General features: G+C 49.7%; 1 protein-coding gene across 1 annotated transcript; it reads right to left on the bottom strand.

Annotated features, from left to right (window-relative positions):
* Positions 1–12594: 12594 nt before the first annotated feature.
* On the bottom strand, positions 12595–20105 carry NOC4L (nucleolar complex associated 4 homolog). Its single transcript, XM_056504206.1, has 15 exons — positions 19958–20105; positions 19741–19864; positions 19533–19639; positions 19183–19290; positions 18908–19057; positions 18355–18454; positions 18018–18052; positions 17866–17916; positions 17213–17324; positions 16796–16856; positions 16198–16308; positions 14798–14961; positions 14340–14422; positions 13500–13613; positions 12595–13191 (listed from the first exon to the last, which is right to left on the bottom strand). Exons 1-15 carry the CDS (start codon positions 20051–20053, stop codon positions 13075–13077), a joined length of 1533 nt encoding a protein of 510 aa, XP_056360181.1. The 5' UTR covers positions 20054–20105; the 3' UTR covers positions 12595–13074.
* Between the last annotated feature and the right edge of the window lie 93 nt (positions 20106–20198).

Here is a 20198-nt window from a genome sequence, read left to right as displayed (position 1 = left end):
CTGGGATGGAGGGCTCAGAGAGGGCTCTCAGGAAAGCACAGCTGCACTCAGTGCTTCCTGCTGCAGTGCAGGGCAGCCCCAGCTCTGCTCAGGGCAGCTCCTGGCCCAAATCCCTGCCCAGGCATCAGGGAGAGGGAGCAGGGCAGGAGCCAGCCTGGGCAGGCACAAGGTGCTGCTGCAGCTCCAGCACGGCACGTTGGATACCATGTGGGACACGTGGGACCAGGGGGACAGTGGCACCAAGGGACATGTAGGATCAGTGGCACCAAGGGACACACAGAATCAGGGGGACAGTGGCACCAAGGGACATGTAGGATCAGTGGCACCAAGGGACACACAGAATCAGTGGCACAGTGGCACCAAGGGACACAGGGAATCAGGGGGACAGTGGTACCAAGGGACACACAGGATCAGTGGCACTAAGAGACACACAGGATCAGGGGGACAGTGGCACCAAGGGACACACAGGATCATAGGGACAGTGGCACCAAGGGACAAATGGGATAAGTGGGACAGTGGCACCAAGGGACACACAAGGGATCAGTGGCACTAAGAGACACACAGGATCAGAGGGACAGTGGCACCAAGGGACAAATGGGATCAGTGGCACTATGGCACCAAGGGACACGTGGGATCAGGGGGACAGTGGCACCAAGGGACAAATGGGATAAGTGGGACAGTGGCACCAAGAGACACACAGGATAAGTGGGACAGTGGCACCAAAGGACACAGGGGATCAGTGGCACAGTGGCATGTGCCATCCCACCACCAAGACCAGCATGAGCTGGCCCAGGGCAGCAGCAGTGATATTGAAAGGACACAGCTCATTAAAGGAGCCTCTTGACATCCTCCAGTCCTTGCTGGTCACCAGTCCAAGGCCATCTCTGCCAGCTCAGGGAATTTGTCACCAGAGAAGTGCAATGTGACCTAGGAGAGGTGGCTGTGGAAAGCAGATTCCTGCAAGGCTGCAATTTGCTGGCCATCAAATAGGTGGGGATGGCTTGGCAGATCCAAAATTACAGTGCAGGCAGGAGTACACGGGAAATTATTATTGTCAGGATTTTATGGAGAAAATAACCATGTAGAATGTATTTTAAGGTGGTAGTTTAGACAGGAGCATGATAGCATCGTAAACTATAAGAGGAAAACTTGAGGCATTTAAAAACATCAAAGGAAAAACGAGAGTGAATTACTACTGCCTCTTCTTTCCTAGTTATTTGTTGTCTTAAATGATATATGTGTGCCTGAGAGTACATTTGTAAATATATTTCCTTTTTTTTTCTTCAGATGCATTTTAGAAATGGAAGAGCTCACAGTGCTGCTGTGTTAAGGAGTAAAAATAAAAATCTGTGAGTGTTTACAAGCACCAGCCAGAGAGAGCAGGTAAGTGACTGCATCCCTCCAGAAGATGAAGGATGCCATCAGACCATCTGAGCCTGCAAACTCCCTCTGGAAACCTCCCATCCCTCCCCCCAGAGCCCTGCCAGAGCAGGCACACACCCCTATAGTGGGTTTGATTTATTATGGGACCTTCTCAGTGCTCCTTTGTGCCTCAGCACTGCCTCTGGAGGGAGGGGCAGGTTCCAGGTCAGAGAGAAGGACGTGCAGGAAGGTCAGGATATACCAAGATGGTTCTGGTGCTTCTGTGGAGCAACCCAGATCCTCAGGGATTTATGGAGCCAGAGCCTGAAGTTCACCCTGAATTGCACTGCCCTGTGCCATCCCACCCAGGGGTGGCTCTGCACAAGGAGCTCCTGTAAAGTGGGACAGGCAGGACAGGGCTGTGAGACCCTCACCCAAACATTTCAGCATGTGCTGCCCACAGCCAGCAGGGGTGACTCTCCATCTCTCTTCCTTTTATCAGGAATGAATGTCATAAACACATGTCCTGCAGAAAGGAGCTGAATGTCAGCATTCCCTGAGCCTCACCAAGCAGGCTCACACTGGGCTGAGGGTTTCCAAAGGGAAGCAGAAGGTCTGACTGTGGAGAAAGGCAGTGGGATGGGAAACACCTCATCTTCCCAAGTGGGAGGCTGGAAGGTGGCAGAACAGCTTATTTTGGGAGCTGTTTGTTGGCTGAGCTCTCAGCTCTGCCTACTAGCATATCACTGAAAGCTTGTGTCTGGTAAAGGACGTGGATGAAAGGCTAAAACATATTTAAGTAACTTCCTAGGAAGGATTTTCTCTCTTTTTCAAAAAGATAGTCAGGATCTGCTCTGTTTTGAGACTCTACTCCAACATTTTCACTGCAAATCACCAACCAAGTGGGAAGCTGATGGATGAAGTGTCAGGTTGAGACAGGCACAAAGTGATGCCACCCTTGAGGGAACTCCCACAGCTTTCCAAGTTATCTTTCCCAGATTTCAACTTTGTAAGTTTTGGGAGTTTTGGATTACAGAATACTGCCTCCCAGTGCAGGACAGGAGGACCAGGCAGAGTCTGTCCCTGGTGGAAGAGCTGGCTGTGCAGAAGGCTCTGCTTGCATCCCATGTCCCAGCAGGCTGTGGCTGAGCTGTGCTTGGGCTGTGGGCAGCCAAAGCCTCAGAGGGTGAGGCTGGAAAGGCTGCAAAGCCCCCAGACCCAGCTCACCATCCTCCTCCTCTGCCTGCTGGAAAACCCACTGCTCCTGGGCTCTGTCAAGCACTGAGAGATCCATCACCCAGCCCCTTTCAGACTCACCAGCAAACCCCAGTGACACTGTGTGGGCTGTGGCACGTGTCACACATCAATAAATACAGCACAGCTCACTGCAGGCACAGTCTGAGAGCAGGAATTCTAGGTGTAAATGAGAAATAGTTCCTCCCCAGTGAACAGTTTCACAGGTGGTGTAAACCACCCTGGATGCTGATTTCAGTGGGACAGAGCAGGTTTCCATAATTAAAAGCTCTTTCCCAGACCATTTAGAAAGTGGGACTCCCCTCAGGCAGCTCCCATGTCACAGCACTCCCTTCCTGGGAAATCATCAGCCAGGAGTGTGAGTTACTTCAACAGCTACATCACTTCAGACAAAAACCTCGCCATCTGCTCTACCCTCTAATTACAAATGCAGAAAGCATAATTCACAATCGAATCACATATAAAAGGCAAGAAAATGAGCAATTAAAATGCACATTCTGCCAGGCAAATCAACCTTCCCTTCCCAGCCTCGCTGTACCCACTGCTGCTCTGGCCTGTCACAGGCAGGGTCGGGATTAGTCCTGGATCACTGCAGACCCTGCTGCTGCTGCTCTGTCTGACAGCAGCTTTCCAGCCCTGGTCCTCTCCCCTCCCAGGGACTCTCTCCAGCTCCAGCTGCTCTACTCACCAGTGACTTGCCAACCCTGGGGATCACTTTTACCAAGGGAGCAATTACCTTCCAATATACAGACACACCTTTGTTATTTCCCACTCCCTGTCTCCCTTCTGGAATGCTCCTGGCTCACAGGTCGACACCAACTTGAGGGTTTGGGGTGAATAAGCAGGGATGGATGGTGCTGTGCTTGCCAGCAAACACCCCAGGCTGAATTCATCTCTGGTGCAGCGTGGCTGCACTTAGTGAAGTTATCATCCCCTCTGGAATGTGCATTAACATTCCAGCATCATTTATCCTCCATAAGTAATTCAAGCCTACAGGGGCAATTTCTTGCATGTTGGAAATTCAAAGTCTCCTTCTCTAACGTCAGCTGATTCAGAAGGACTGAAATGCATCTCTGAGGCTGGGGAGAAAGAGGGTCCTTGGAGAGGGATGTTCCACTGGGGAGAAGGATTTGACCACTGTGCCTGAACCCACATGCCTGACTGGGAGACTGGATGAGACAGCTCTGTCCATCAGTCTGTCCATCACTGGTGTTTGGGCTCTGAGGAGCAGCCCCAGCACCCATCAGGTCCATCCCAGAGGATGAGAGGCAGTGCTCTGCAGCAGTCCTCTCTGTTAATGTCACTCAAGCAATTCAAAGCTCTGCATCTGACACATCTGCTGGGCCCTTTCTTGTGGCACATCTTCCCACTCCTGCCTGGGTGGAGAAAAACCCCTTTGTGAGCCAGCTCTGCAGTCTGATCCCCCTTCCATCCCTGCTCAAAGCCTCTACAAGGCTCCTGGGTGGTGTTGGCAATGCTCAGGTTTCCAAAGAAGGAACACAGAGGTCCCTGCTGCAGAGCTGTGGATGCCAGAGCCATGGATTGGGAAAGGCATGGACTTAGCACAACAGACCTGCTGCAAATGGGAGAGCCCACCCTGAGCTGTGCCACTCTGCCACTGCAGGGCTTCACCTCATTGAGCACAACTCCAGCAACAAGAGAGCTGATGTGACCCAGGCCGAGGGAGATTCCTGGCTGGATCAGCTTGCTGAATGATTTCCACTCTTCCTTTTAAAAGCCTGCTCCAGTAACCTTCCTCCCCTTCTACATCAGAGCTCGTCCATGAGCTGCTCAGTGGCACAGAGACACCAGGCTCTGCTATTCCTTCAAAATGTTTCAGGGCTTTGTGATAGCTTTACAACATCTTGCAGTGAAGTGGCAGATGGGATTCCAGACTAATCAATACACTAACAGAGCCAGCTGCTGGATCACTGATCTGAACTGAAGGAATGAACAGTAAATCCAAAGAATACAAAAATACCATTGGTTCTGTAAAGGAAGATGATCTGCAATTTGTTCAGCAAGAATTCAATTCCCAGGTTTGCAAGTCTGTGCTGTGAGCCCAGCAGGATGGGATCAGGATGGGAGCAGGATGGGATCAGGATGGGAACAGGATGGGAACAGGATGGAGGCAGGATGGGACAGGATGGGACAGGATGAGAACAGGATGGGAGCAGGATGGGAGCAGGATGAGGGCAGGATGGGACAGGATGGGAGCAGGATGGGACAGGATGGGAGCAGGATGGGAGCAGGATGAGGGCAGGATGGGACAGGATGGGAACAGGATGAGGGCAGGATGGGAGCAGGATGGGACAGGATGGGATCAGGATGGGAGCAGGATGGGAACAGGATGGGAGCAGGATGGGAAGCAGGATGGGACAGGATGGGAGCAGGATGGGAACAGGATGAGAACAGGATGAGAACAGGATGGGAGCAGGATGAGGGCAGGATGGGAGCAGGATGAGGGCAGGATGGGAACAGGATGGGAGCAGGATGAGAGCAGGATGAGAACAGGATGAGGGCAGGATGGGAGCAGGATGGGAGCAGGATGGGAGCAGGATGAGGGCAGGATGGGAGCAGGATGGGACAGGATGGGAGCAGGATGAGAGCAGGATGGGAGCAGGATGAGAACAGGATGAGGGCAGGATGGGAACAGGATGGGAGCAGGATGAGGGCAGGATGGGAGCAGGATGGGAGCAGGATGGGAGCAGGATGGGAGCAGGATGGGAGCAGGATGGGAGCAGGATGGGAGCAGGATGAGAACAGGATGAGGGCAGGATGGGAGCAGGATGGGAGCAGGATGGGACAGGATGGGAACAGGATGGGAGCAGGATGAGAACAGGATGAGGGCAGGATGGGAGCAGGATGGGAGCAGGATGGGAGCAGGATGGGACAGGATGGGAGCAGGATGAGAGCAGGATGAGAACAGGATGGGAACAGGATGGGACAGGATGGGAGCAGGATGGGAACAGGATGAGAACAGGATGGGAGCAGGATGAGAACAGGATGGGAACAGGATGGGAGCAGGATGAGAACAGGATGAGAACAGGATGGGAGCAGGATGGGACAGGAAGCCTCTGTCCTCCTGCACAGATGCCTGAGCAGGAGCTGCAGCCCGGATTGCTGCTGCAGGGAATCAGAACTGCAGCTCTTGGGTAAGGCTGAGCACAGGCAGCCCCTGGTTCCCAAGGCTGTGTTCACCTTCCCTGGCCTGAATCCACTCTTGATGAGCCAGGATCTGGCTCCATCAGGGTCACCTGATGGGGTCAGTGGCCAGGGGGCTGCTTGGGCCATTAGATTGCTGTGAAGGGACAAGTGCCCAGCTGCACAGTCTAAACCTGGGATTGCCAGCTCTGTGTGTGGCAGGTGGGGCACAGGGCACTCAGATCCAGCACCAGCAGAGCCCCCACCTCCCTCTGCTTTACAGCCACACTCTGAAATCAGGATTGCAGGGGTCCCACACTGAATAAAGACAATCAAAGAGCTCTACCAGGGGAGAGGATTTTGTCCTTCCCATTTGCTTAGCACCCCCTGTGCTGAGTCAATACCCATCACCTAGAACTCTCTTTTTTTTTTTTTTAAATATTTGGAAATTTTTTTTCAAATATTTAAAAATTTAAAAAAAGACATGCAACAAGTTATAAATTCAAAGGATATTTTTAGGTGCCAAACTGCAGCTGAACTGTAGTTATGGTTATTATACCTAAACAGACATAAAGCTATAAAGTGGATCAACACATTTTATCACAGTCATTCACTGAACACTGAGTCCATGCAGCTTAGCTATTGCCTTTCTACAGCCCTGAAAGATTTACCATAGTTTCAGATTAATCTGGAACTTTATTATGTAGTTATTTTAATCTCACTTTATTTCATCACTGCTTGGAGTCTTATTATCAAAATAAGATCCTGCTAAGATACAGCAATGATGAATGATGTTAGAACCAGCTAGAACAGAAACAGAATCCAAATCTGTTTTGCTATATGCAGTAAAAAACAAATATCAGGAGAGCCTTTATGATGCATTATAGAGGGATAAAGGGGTTCCAGCAGCTCTGGGGACAGAGCCTCTCCAGCAGGTTTGCTGCATGATTGCACTGAGTCCTTTGCCTTGCCATAAGGTTTTTGGAGGTGAAATTGCTGTGTAGGTTGAGGGAGCTCTGAGAGCAAGCCTGGTGCTTGGGGCTGCAGCCTTTCCCTGTTAGGGTGGTGCTCATTCTCTGGTGGGTGCTTTGCAGCCCAGTCCCTCAGTAAGGAATTCAGGGCAGTGCTAAAGACACTCAAGTGCTCTAAAGCACAGATTTACATTTCATCTGCCAAGATATTTAAAGCATATAAATATCTAAATGCTATCCTGAACCAGAATACTTTTCTAAACCGGGACTGAACATTTTTAGGACATGGTTAAAAACATAAGGATGAGGCAACTTTGGGAAGAACCAGGGGAAGGCTGGGGAGCAGAGCAGGGTCAGGCAGCACTGGCAGGGCTCAGACACTGCAGCTGGGGACACTCGGGTGTCACCGAGGGAGGGCTGGGGCCGCCTGATCTCACAGCCAGGAATGGGTACTGCCGCTCACAAAGCGTGTGCTCATCCCCTGCCCCACTGCACAGCACTGCTGGGACAGCGAGGGCACACGGGATGGGGCTCAGGGACCCCACTGGCCTCCCCGCAGCCCCCTGACCCCACAGCTCAGCCGGCTGCTCCGGGATTCCTGCTTTTCCCTCTTTCCATCACCTCAGCCCTGCAGAGCGCCCATCCCACGGGATCAGCTCCCTGGGCAGGGAGCCCGCACCGTGCCCTGGTTCGCTGCGGGATTTGCTGTCCTGGGCGGTCACACAGCCCCTGGGCGGTGCCGGCCCCGGCATTCCCAGGGAGCTGCAGGAAGAGCGGGATGGGGGTGAGCAGGATGGAGGTGAGCAGGATGGAGGTGAGGAGGATGGAGGGGAGCAGGATGGAGGGGAGCAGGATGGAGGGGAGCAGTGATGGAGGTGAGGAGGATGGAGGGGAGCAGTGATGCAGCTGAGGAGGATGGAGGTGAGGAGGATGGAGGTGAGGAGGATGGAGGGGAGAATGATGGAGCTGAGGAGTGATGGAGATGAGGAGGATGGAGGTGAGCAGGATGGAGGTGAGGAGGATGGGGGTGAGGAGGATGGAGCTGAGGAGTGATGGAGGTGAGCAGGATGGAGGTGAGGAGGATGGAGGTGAGCAGGATGGAGGTGAGGAGGATGGAGCTGAGGAGGATGGAGGTGAGGAGGATGGAGGTGAGGAGGATGGAGGTGAGGAGGATGGAGGTGAGGAGGATGGAGGTGAGCAGGATGGAGGTGAGGAGGATGGAGGTGAGGAGGATGGAGGTGAGGAGGATGGGGGTGAGGAGGATGGAGCTGAGGAGGATGGAGCTGAGGAGGATGGAGGTGAGCAGGATGGAGGTGAGGAGGATGGAGGTGAGGAGTGATGGAGGTGAGCAGGATGGGGGTGAGCAGGATGGAGGTGAGGAGGATGGAGGTGAGGAGGATGGAGGTGAGGAGGATGGAGGTGAGGAGGATGGAGGTGAGGAGTGATGGAGGTGAGGAGTGATGGAGGTGAGGAGTGATGGAGGTGAGCAGGATGGAGGTGAGGAGGATGGAGGTGAAGAGGATGGAGGTGAGGAGGATGGAGGTGAGGAGGATGGAGGTGAGGAGGATGGAGGTGAGGAGGATGGAGGTGAGCAGGATGGAGGTGAGGAGGATGGAGGTGAGCAGGATGGAGGTGAGCAGGATGGAGCTGAGGAGTGATGGAGGTGAGGAGGATGGAGGTGAGGAGGATGGAGGTGAGGAGGATGGAGGTGAGCAGGATGGAGGTGAGGAGGATGGAGGTGAGCAGGATGGAGGTGAGCAGGATGGAGGTGAGGAGGATGGAGGTGAGGAGGATGGAGGTGAGGAGGATGGAGGTGAGCAGGACGGAGGTGAGCAGGATGGAGGTGAGGAGGATGGAGCTGAGCAGGATGGGGGTGAGCAGGACGGAGCAGTTCCGACAGAGCCCCGCGGAGCCGCGGCAGCACAGCGGGCATCGCCGCCCGGTCTGCACCGTCCTCTAGTGGCCACCGGCCCCTCTTCACTGGCCACAGAGCCGGGCCAGCCCCGCTCCCCATGGCACTGCGCCCCTCTCCGCCCCTCCCATCCGGGTGAGATGGCACTGTCACCCTGCAGGGACACCGCAGCTGCCACACGGATCGCCTGCAAGGCTCCCGCTTGGGAACAGCAGCTCTCGGCCACCGAACCTCTGCTTCCAGCAGCACAGCACATGGCATCTCCCATCTCCAGCCGAGATGACTAAAACATAAATCCTCACACTGCCAGTGTGCAGGAAACTGATGTAGGAAAAGGATGTGATGATTCATTCGCTCTGTATCTCGGAGCTCAACACTTTCCCCAAGAGCAGCCCAAGAATGCACCTTGCCACCCACCTAAATATTTGATAAAAGTTAACACGAGCCCCCCCCGTGATTGATGCCTCTCCTCGCAGGGCTCCAGCCGCTCTCTGGATAACGCCTGGCGTTATTGAGGCATCAATTACCTTCAGCACAAGCACAGCTCCATTAGCAGGTCTGCAGCCTGCTCGTTTTGATAAGGTTCACTCTGTGCATTTATCAACAAAATGGGGATAACCAGCAGGACGTGGAGTCTGCAGCTTTTAACTCACATCTCTGCATGCACCATCAACCAGAGCATCCTGTCTGCTGGAGTTTATTTCTCTGGAAGAGGAAGGCAGTTTCACTCTGGTTTTATCTCTTTTGGCTCTATTCACACACTCCAGAACTCTCTTTTAGAGGTACAAGTATGGCCCAGGGACAGGGCAAAGAAACTGCAGAAAAGCAATTCCTTTTAGTAGCAGGTCTCAAACTTTCTTCATAACCTACAGAAAGACAGACTCTGGGCTTATTACTAGCAGTAAATCTCCAAGTCCAATAGGCTTCAGTTAATGAATATTGATTATGATAGTGCTGGAAAAGGCTAGTGTCAGTTGAACTGAGATCCTGTGGCCCTTTTTGCCTGAGCAGGGCTGTAAATTAACTGAGAGCTTGTTTTTCCAAATTAGGTAGAGGAAAACAAAGGGGTTATGGCTGCACTATCTCAGGGATATGAAATCACCTTAATGCTAATAACAGCACTCATTTACAGGTGAATTTGCACTTCCCTCTACCTCCCAATGAATATCCTAAAAGCAGGAACCTAAGCTGATTAACACAAACATTGTGGTCACCTCAACCTTTGACTCCCCAGATAAATCACATCATGCTCTTGATGAGCAGCTCTATTTTGCAGCCAGGCTGGGATGACTTGGAATAGAAGCTCAGGAAAATAAACAAAGAGCAGTGCATTGAATCAGAGACCTTATTGTTACCCTCTGGTGGGGGACCGAGGCAGTGATGGGTGGGGAAGCTGCAGGGTTATGTCAATGTTTTCATAAAATTATCTTTTATGCTCACTGAAATAGCCCAACAACAACAAAAACCACCAGAACAGCCCTCTCACCCCTCCCAGCATCTGATAAAAATCAAATAATAACAGGAGTGACTTATGCACTCTCTGCCTGATACTTCAATCTGGCCTTCCAGTTAATACACCCCATGATTAAAGCATCTATAATCTACAGTCTGTGGAGACCTGTAGAGTAGGAGCAGCAGCAGGTGTACAGCCTGATAAGGGTTGCTTACTCTGCGCAGATGAAACTTTTAATATTTATAACTGCTGATTTTTTTTCCTGATGCCTCCTATTGAGGAGAAAGGGGTGAAAGTTGAAAGATAAAAGCTTGATGAAAGACCAGGTGGAATGTTTTTCCAAGGACAGGCAGGGGCTTAAAGCTATCTCCACCTAAAAGCTGGTTTAAAAATGCTGCTCAGCTAAGTGCAGCATCAGAGCTGGGGGATGGCGTCCCTAGAAGACCTTCAAGGCTTATCTGAAGTGCACCTAGGCTTTCAGCTGTAAGCTCCTCTGAGCTGTCTGTGGTTTGATTGTCTGCACCAAGCACAGTGGGACTGTCAGGGACTGCCAGGCATCATCACAAAATAATTAAGTCACTCCAGGTCAGCCGCACATACTCCAAGTAAAGCGCTAACAGCATTTCCAGCTCAGCACTGAAATGTGCTGAGGAATCTGGAAACACCCTGTGTCAGCCTGAGGCTCTGCCTCAGTGTCAGCAGGAGCAGCACACAGGGCACTGGGAATGCTCTGCAAAACATGAACTGCTCCAATGCAGTCACTGCTCACTGCAGTGTGGTGCTGGGGATCCACAGCTGGTGGAACGCTGGAGATGCTGGTGCCTGTGCAATCCTCCTGAGAAACAGCCCTTTCCATGGCATCCCTTTTCCTGCTGCTTGGATAATGCTTTAGGCTGTGGTCATTTGGTCTCAGATACAAGGCTTCCCCCACAGGTAGCAGAGGGCCACACCACAAGGCAGAAGCTGCTGCTTTCCCATATTCCCTACAAATCCACCTGCCCCACCTGCAGGGTGTCCCTGTTCAGTGCCAGGAGAGCCCAGAAGGACAGACAGGCACACAGGGCACACAGCCCTGAGCACACTCTCTTTACCCTCTGTCCACATAGAACCCAACCAAACTCCTTCGTTTTCAGCCCTCTGAGACCTGGATTTGCCCCATGCCCAGTTGGTTTAATATTTGTGCTTTCAAAAAGAACCCAACACTCCTGAGTGTCAATACAATGACAGAAGTGAGTGACACTGGTCACCAGCAATTACACACAGATATAACTGGGGCCAACCTGAATAAAATAAAAATAGGCAGAGAAAGTCATTCAACATGAACATTCTTTTAAATATAGTGATTCATTTCATCTGAGGGTATACACTGACTTCTTTCAAAGTGAGCAATGTGGTTTTTGTTGCTACAGCAAAGCACTTCAAGATGTTTACCAAGCACATAGAGACAAAACCCCATAGCAAAGGGAAATACAGCTTAGAGATGAAATACAAGGCTTGGGTGAACCTGAACTGAGGCCTCTCAAGCTGAAAGTTACATCTCAACCATTCTGCCTCCCTACCTCAGATACCAGAAGTCAAAGAAAGGAATAAAACAGGCTGGCTAGGGAGGAGGCAGCATTGACTTTTCACTAGAGAACAAAGAGACTTCCAAAGAAAAAGAGGAAAAATATCAATCCTCAGAAACACCCCAGCTGAATTCAAAAGCACCAGAAAGAAAGAAAAAAAAAAAAAAAAAAAGATGTAGAGCTCTACACTGTGACCACACGTCCACTGTTTAGAAAGCATGAAAAAAACTGGATGAAGAAAATGTAACACTTCAGTGTCTCCAAGACAGCTGCAGCTTTCCTTGACTTAACTAGACTTGGCTGCCAGAAATTGGATTTCTTGGCCTCTGCTTTCTTGATTGTAATTTACTCTTCCACAAAATATGATTTCAAATTATGCAAGCAGAGTTTAAATCTGAAGAGGCAACATTAAGTTGTTGAAAATGAGTTTTAAAAAAGTCCTGAGTTCATCTGTGTTGTTAATAATGAGTTTATCTCAAACTTAAAGCCTTGGGGGAAACCCTATCAAATGGAATTTCTGCATGACTTCTGGAAGTATATGAAAAATTAACAAAAGCATCCAGTAGCAGTAGAGTTAAAAAGTTATTAGCCCCTGGATACACTTTGGCCAGAGCTCCTAAAACACATGCAGGCTGCAAGCAAAACTACACCAAGCTGCTTATCATTTTGAAGCAAAACTCAAGGATTAGCCTCCCACTGCACATCAGCTGGCCTCCCTGGCTACAGCAGGTACCAGGATTATGTTCCCTTCCAAAGCTCATGAGCATTTGGAATCCAGCAACCTTAGTGCATGAGATGGATGTACAGGAAGGAACATCAGCAATGTTTCAGAGATGGATTTACTGAGCATCTTCTGAGTTGTTAGACAAACCAGTTTTAGTGCCTTGAACGTGGGAGTGCTGAGTACAAGGAAGATAAACATCCCTCTGAAGATGAGCTTAAAAGCACATATAAAAATATAATTATAATACATCAGGTGTTTACACTTATGTATTGAAGACATTTATTACAAATAGGCTGTCAGCTCTCATATAAAAGTAAAACATCTGAAAAATAAGAGCAGTCAGAAAATGCAATTCCCCTCAGTCCCATGGAACAGCAGTGAGATGTTTGTTGATGAAGTCCCTGGTCACAGCCAGCACCAGCAGCTCTGGGGGAAGGACTGGGATCCCAGCCATGAACAAACCCAGAAACCCTTGCTCCAAGGAAAAATCTCCCCAAACACCAGGTAGCAGTATGCAAGTGTGAGAAACACAGCAAAGTCCATCCAGGGGCAGTGCAAGGGGCACTGCAGAAGGCAGCAGCTCAGCTCAGGCAGTGCAGCTCTCTTCACAGGGCTGCTGGGCACATGGGAGCTTTCTGAGTGTCCCTAAGATCCAGCTGCTGACAGATGTGTTCTGGTAAGAGATGGCATCAGTCTAAACTGAAGTGTTCTGCAAAAATATCATTTTTCTTCCCAAACAAACCTCGTACTTGCTCAAACTCCAGGGGCACATCAACAGCCTTTTTCTTTACTTCTTTATCAAAAAGCTACAAAACAAAAACCAGAAAATATTGTCAAAACTCAGTATAAGCTCTTCACCCCAATAACACTGCACACTCTAACATCTTAAAACATCCAGCAAATAAACACTTCAAAAAAGAAAAAGCCAGCCCTGTCACCACTGTTGCTTATGCTGTTATTTTAACAGATCATTTTCCTGGTTGCCCTGGTTCTGGATAACCAAGTCAGTGCAGTTCCCTCCCCAGCAGCAAGGCAGATGAACAGGACACAACTGCTGCATCCAGAATCTCCTTTCCTCTGGTTCCAGTAATTTACAAAGGTACAGCACCATTACCTCATAAGCTGAGAGCTCCAGGAGCCCTGATATGTCATCCTCCATTTCAGACAGGGACTGGTTCAGGACAGCAGCTGCCTTGGCCACATCTGGGTGATAATGGTTCTGGAGGGACTGAAAAAGCAGGACAAATAGGAGATAATCTAATAAGTACAGGGGTAGCACACATCCATCTGCATCCCCACACAGGAGTCTGCCCATTTGCTGGTCATATCTTCAGTGACCACCAAATTCCATCAGATCCAAGTTTGCTGCACATGCTGCTACACAGCTTCAAGAAATCCTCATTTCAGGCATCGTTCAAATGTGTCAAAGGCTCCTCTCACATGGTCACATCCAGCTCAAGACAAATGCATCCACAGGCCATGCCTACACTGCATAACCCAATTCTGCAACCTCACACTGCCCTCATGCCACACCCAAGCTCCAGCTCTCCAGGATTCCAGCTTCTGCACATCATTCTTGTTGCTGCTTCCCACACAAAATCCTCATCCATTTCTACAGGATAATCTGGCTCTGATCAATTCACTTCCATCAGTGCTCACCAAGCTCCTCCACCCTCCAGAGCAAAGGAGAAGCCTGGTACATTTGCACCTATTTAGCCAGTTTCAGCTGTGAACTGCAAGTTCAAATGTGTGCTCACAGGCCACCCACTAATTTCTCCAGTGCATGCAATCCTTTGCTAGGACAGGAAATGATGCAAAAATTCATCTCATTTTCAAGACATCTGTCAAGCAGGTTCGTGTGAGAGGGGCTGTCCACTTCCAACACATGTCAAGGAAGCAGCAAGGGTGGAAGAGACCCATACCAGACCCAGATGCTCATTTTGGGATGACATACCTGAATCTCCCAGAGAGAGCTCTCCAAAGCCCTGCTTTCAGATGGCTCCTCCTCCTCCATAACATATGGATCTTCTGACATATCTAAGGAAATAGGAGATACAGAGCTAATACCTCTCAAGTACATAAACCCAAAGGGAACCTAGGCCCAGAGCTGTGTTGCAGCCAGAGCTGCTCCTTCCCAAGTCATTTATGGTCCAGGGACAAACTCACACATCCCAGCATGACCCAAGAGTCACTGCTGGCAGTACTACAGAACCATGTTACTTTAAAAGACCTTAGGAAGCGGGGCATTTGGAATAACTTTGAACTCAACAGCAGGAGCCTGCTGACCCTTCACAAACTCAAGGGGCAGGAGAAAGGGATCCTTCCAACCTCAGAACTGCAACCTCCCCTTTTCCTCCACAGGAACGCTCCTCTTTATGCAGTCTTAAAGGGCTAAGAGCACTCCCCTCTTACCTGCTGGCCCTGCTGGGCTGTGCAGCAGCACCCTGCAGGCGGGGTGCCTGCGGAAGAGGTTGCAGATGAAGGGGATGATCATGAGCAGCGCCTCGGGAGGGGCGGTGAGCGCCAGCCGGGACAGCCGCTTGATGAACGCTGCCACCAGGTACGCTGGCAGGTGCCTGGGGACAGGGACAGGAGGGAGCAGCCTGGCACAGTCCTGGCAGGACAGCCAGCAGCCCAGCCACCTCAACAGCACCTCAGATTAGAGGTCAGGGGGCTTGCCAGACTTTTTTGGTTATGGAGTCAAGAGAAGCTTCAGTAATCTCGCTTTTTAAGCAGCAATAGATTGTGAGCTTGCTGGAACAGATCTGGGGGGGAGTTTACATTCAATGCATGAATAACCACAGATCACTGTGAGATTCAATCCTGACATGTGGCATCATTGCCAAGCACAGACTCTGTACATGGCCATTCTCATGGCAAATTTTATTCAGTCCTTTTATAAACTTCTGAGTGCTTGGCCAGGCGACCTTAATTATATTATTATGTCATTTTGTGGGTTTAATTAATACACGGGCCATGATATTAAATTTACATAACACTTCCAAGCACTGCAGCTGTTAATGAGAACATAAAGCTCCCATGTGGTGTAAATGTGCAACATAATTCTTTTTTTTTTTTTTTTTAAATGGCAAAAACGCAAATTTCTAACAGCAACCAGCTCTTCTTCACATCAGAGGAGCTGGGATGAAAATAACAATTTTCAGTCAATCAGACTTCACCACATCTGCAAGGCTCAACAAAGTTACCCACAGGTGTTGTCACTGTCTCCAAAGTACACCAGGAATACAAGGGGGTTGGATATGAAGTGCCTGGTACTGTGTTACTGCTGGTTTATTTTATAACATATGACAGCAACTATATGACCAGCTGCCTATTCGGTTTCTTCCCTGTGTACAGGGAACTGACAACATCAAGACAGGCTGTCAAACACTTCACATTTCAGTGCTTTATGTCTGCAAAAAGCCATCCATTTATCAACAGCTTTGTAATCTATAAAAAGCCTGCAAATTTTACTTCTCCATTTTTACAAAGACAAGACAGAAAATTCATCACTTTCACCCAAAGTGGAACAGAGATCAAAAACACATCCATAAGCACTTGCAGCTCAAACTCTGATAACTAACTGCTTATTCCTTTCTGAAAATCTATGGCTGTGAGGCAAATCTTCAAAAATAGCACATGAAAAATTACACAAGACTACAATAATAATACTGGATTCAGTTTTCTCCATAAAAATGTATCTGATCCAGCAAGCACACTGAATACATTAAACCCAGACGTGTGGGAGACTGTTCAAGAACAGAAAAGCAGGAGGAAAATATGTGAGCACACATAAGGAAGGTGCTACTTACGATGAAGACAAGAACAGATCAGTCAGGTGGAAGAAGCGAGCTCGGTACTTCACGTGGTAGATGGAAGGGTCTAACAGATTGTACAGCTTTTTGTAAAAGTCAGGATACTCCCTGTTGAAAAAAAAGGAAAAATACAACATCCATTAGTGGTGTACAGAGGGACTGTGTCTAAATGCTTTTGTGCTTTCACTAAGAGCACCCCAGCCCACTGCTGTGCTCTGTTTAGCTCTCTTAGGCTTCCCTCTACAGTCACCACTTGAAAACAAGCTGCAAGGTGAATTTATGGCTCTTGCAGTGCCCAGCCACCTTCAGGGTGTGAAGCCATGTCCAGTGACTGCAAATGGCACAGGATGCAGTGAAAGGGACACCAAAGACTATGGCTTCACTCTGTAATCAGATCAATGGAAATCGATTTTTAAGTGCTGAGCAACCACAGTCTAGAGAAAAGAATATCAGCCTGAACCTCTTGTGCAGTTTGGCTTTCTCATGGGGGAATTTCAAAGCCTGAAGGTGTGGTGAATCCATTTCAGTTCTACTTATATAAAGACATAAATGCAAAAATCCATGTTTCTTTAAACAATATACTCTTTTTACTTACAGATTATGCTGATGAATCAGAATAAACAACCCATTTAGGGCTAGAAGACTGATTGCTCCACCTGTAAGAAAGCAGGCAGAAAACTCAGAAAGGACATTTCTGCAGGAATCTGTGGATCCTGTGTTTGGATCAGCAGCACTGGCTGAACTCTATATTTGAACTAAATCACTCCAGTATTCTACTCTTCCCCAAAGCCTTAAATATGATCTTCCTTACACACGAGGAGCAATGACATTGACAAATACAGGTAAAATCATCTCACTTTCAGGGACAATGGAGTTGTCCCTGGTTCCTTAGCTCCATCCCAGCCAAAAGCACACCTATTCCATCACCCAGGTCGTGGTGCTGCATCCAGCAGAGCTTCCATCAGTCCCATGCTGGAGGTGCCACAAAGGACAAAAGGTTGTTCCCACTCACCTATGCCATAGGCCACTGTCAAGAAGTCCATCATGAGAGTGGGCTCATTCATGTAAGGCAGGACAGAGTCGTGCAGGATGACAAGAACCTTTTTGTAAAGGCCAGTGGGCAGCTGTGAAGGACAAAACAACACAGACAAACAAGCATGCAGAGAGAACTCAGACAGCAGCAGCAACCGATGGCTCAAAAGGGCAATGCACAAGCAGAAGGGAATGTGCCAGGAAAATACAGAACAGCTTGCAGCAGCAGTTCCCAAATGGGAGAGTTTACAAGTGACACCAGCTAAGTTCATCCAAGAAGCAGGTGGTCACAACTAACAGTGTCATCACTCAAATGGGGAAAATCATCAGGAAAAAGGCTGGGGAAGCTTCAGCTTGTGAGCAGAGACTGTTATGCTGCAGATCACCTTTATGGGCTGAGATGTTTCAGGCAGGGAAAAAAGGCTGAGATGAAGGAGAAAAAGCAGACCCTATATGAGGTCATGTTTCTTGGCAGAGTGATCCAACAGAAATGGTCACTGGGCTGTTCCCACCCAACACTCAAAACAAACTGGGGGTCCTACCAGCAGCTTGTGCAAGGCTGGACACAATTGGTAAGGACAGCAATCCTTAAATGAAGGAGTGATGCAAACCAGTGGCAGAAGTAGCACTCACCTTGTGCTTCAGAAAAGTCAACCACATTTTTTCAAATACGTGTTTGTGTGCCTTAAAACAGAATTGCAAACAGTGAGTTAAACACACTGGTGCAGATAATGCTCTATTTTAAGCAGATAAAATTTCAGTTCTAATGCACTAAATGAAGTTACCTGCAGCTTTGAAAGTTTCAACTCCTCACGGTTATCTAAGAAGAAAGGGAAACCAGATGTTGAACTTGAAATGGATATTCAAAAAATTAAGATGATCCTTATAAACTCAGCCCTTTGATGCTCTAAAAACTTGGGCTGAAATACTTAATTTGATACAAGGCCATAACAGACCTGCCTGTAGACTAAGGAATGAAGATTTTTTAAGACTGTTTAGAATCACAGTGATCAAAGAAACAGACATTCTTCACCAGCAAACAATAGTCAAGTCTTTACACACTATAAATCTTAAACCTGATTTTCCTTTTCACACACAGTCCTTCATGCAGAGTTTACTAACCTTGCTTGACCATAAATTTGACCATCTCAGACTCCTTGTTTGGCATGTTAATGGGTGAGATGAGGGAAAATACATTCTGCTGGTAAAAAGGCAGTGGCCTCTGAGGAAAAAAAGCATATAAACAAACAGGAAGCAAGTTCCACATCTGATAGCAGGAGAGAGCTTCAATACTGCCCTGTTTCCAAGTACTGAATATATTTAGGAAAGAGAAAGGGAAAATGTTGATGACTAAACTACACACTGGTATATTCTCTGCTGAAGTCTCAACCTGGAGTATTACTTGTTTATCCAACATGAAACTCTGTACTTATTGTGGTTTAAAAAAACTGGAGGATCCAATGGAGGAAACAGATTCTTCATCTGCACCAGAGTAAACAATTAAAAGTTCTCTGTGTGTCACTCAAGCTGTGGAGTTTTGAGTAAAACGGAAGCTAGAGCTTAGACCAGACAGAACAGTATGTGTCTTGAAATACCACTAATTCCTCCCTGCTTCACACACAAGATACACAACCCAGAGCAGCTCATCCAGAGCCACCTGAGCAGGATTTGTTACCTCCTTGGTCTTCTGCGTGACGTGCCCGATGCTGGCAGTGACAGCCTTCATGACAAAGTACCGCACGTCGTCGTACTCCAGGTACTCCTGAAAGCGCGAGATCAGCAGCGAGGCGTCCTCCTCGGGGGGAAGCAAACCATCAACAACTACCTAACAAAGGTTTGGAAAGGAAAGCAACAAGTCAGTGCTGTAAGCAGAGTGAGATGGCTGAGGGCACACGAGTCCGTGTGCCATCAGGTCACTGACAGGAGGGACTTCTCAGTTCTACAGCTTACCTTAAGCAGGTCACATGGAAAAGTTAAAGTTCCCTTCCACTCTATTTTGATCAATGGATATTGTGCCTCCAATTCTACAAACTTCATGAGCGTGCAGAGTGCCAACTCCTTCAAAAAAATCAAGAAAGCAACATCACATAAAAACCCCCCACCTAAATAAGGGGTCAAACCCAAAGGAGGCGACTTTCAAGAGGAGGAAGAATGAAATGCGATGTTATTTCCTGAGCAAGCTGCACGCTCGCTGCTGGTGAGCAGAGGTGTGTCAGAGCACCAGTGCTGTCTTACAGCCCTGCCTGCCCTCCCACACCGAAACACTGGGCGATAACCTCCGGGACCCCCGCGAACCCTACCTTGACCTGGAAGGATTCGTGCCCCATGAGCTCCCCCAGGCAGCCCACGCAGTCCCTGTAGCGGTGCCTCATCCATATCCTGTATTTGTCCTCGGCGCTGTAGCTCTCTGTGAGGGACACACACACACACACACACACACAGACACGGGCCGGGCTCGGGCAGGCCGCGCTGAGGCGGGCAGCGCCGCGGGGCCCGCCCCGTGCTCACCGGCCAGAGAGGCGTCCTGCTCGGGCAGCGGCCCCACGAACAGCTCCCGCCGCTGCAGCAGCGCCCCGAACAGCCGGCTGCACGTCCTGGCGGCGCTCACGATGTGCTCCGGCTCCTCCTGGCCCTGGAGAACCGCGTGTCAGCCAGCGCGGCGGGCGGGCCGCGCTCCCTGCCTCCCTCAGCCCGCCGCCCTCCCGGCCCGGCCCCACGCCCGCACCGCCAGCGGCTCCAGCAGCTCGAAGACGCGGTTGGCGCTGCAGCGGCTGCCCAGCACGGCCTCCAGGCAGGCGGCGAGCGCGGCCTCCCGCGCCATGCTGCCACGGCAGAGGCGGAGCCGCCGCCGCTCCGCCCGCAGGCGGGGCCGGCAGGGCGGGGACGGGCATGGGGATGGTGATGGGGACGGGGATCGGTCCGGCCTCCAACCCGCCCCAGCCCGCCCTCCTCCCCCGGACAGAAAG

This window comes from Oenanthe melanoleuca, chromosome 15, assembly GCF_029582105.1.
Source record: "Oenanthe melanoleuca isolate GR-GAL-2019-014 chromosome 15, OMel1.0, whole genome shotgun sequence".
NCBI classification, from domain to species: Eukaryota; Metazoa; Chordata; class Aves; order Passeriformes; family Muscicapidae; genus Oenanthe; species Oenanthe melanoleuca.
This window is presented reverse-complemented; position numbering and strand designations above follow the sequence as displayed.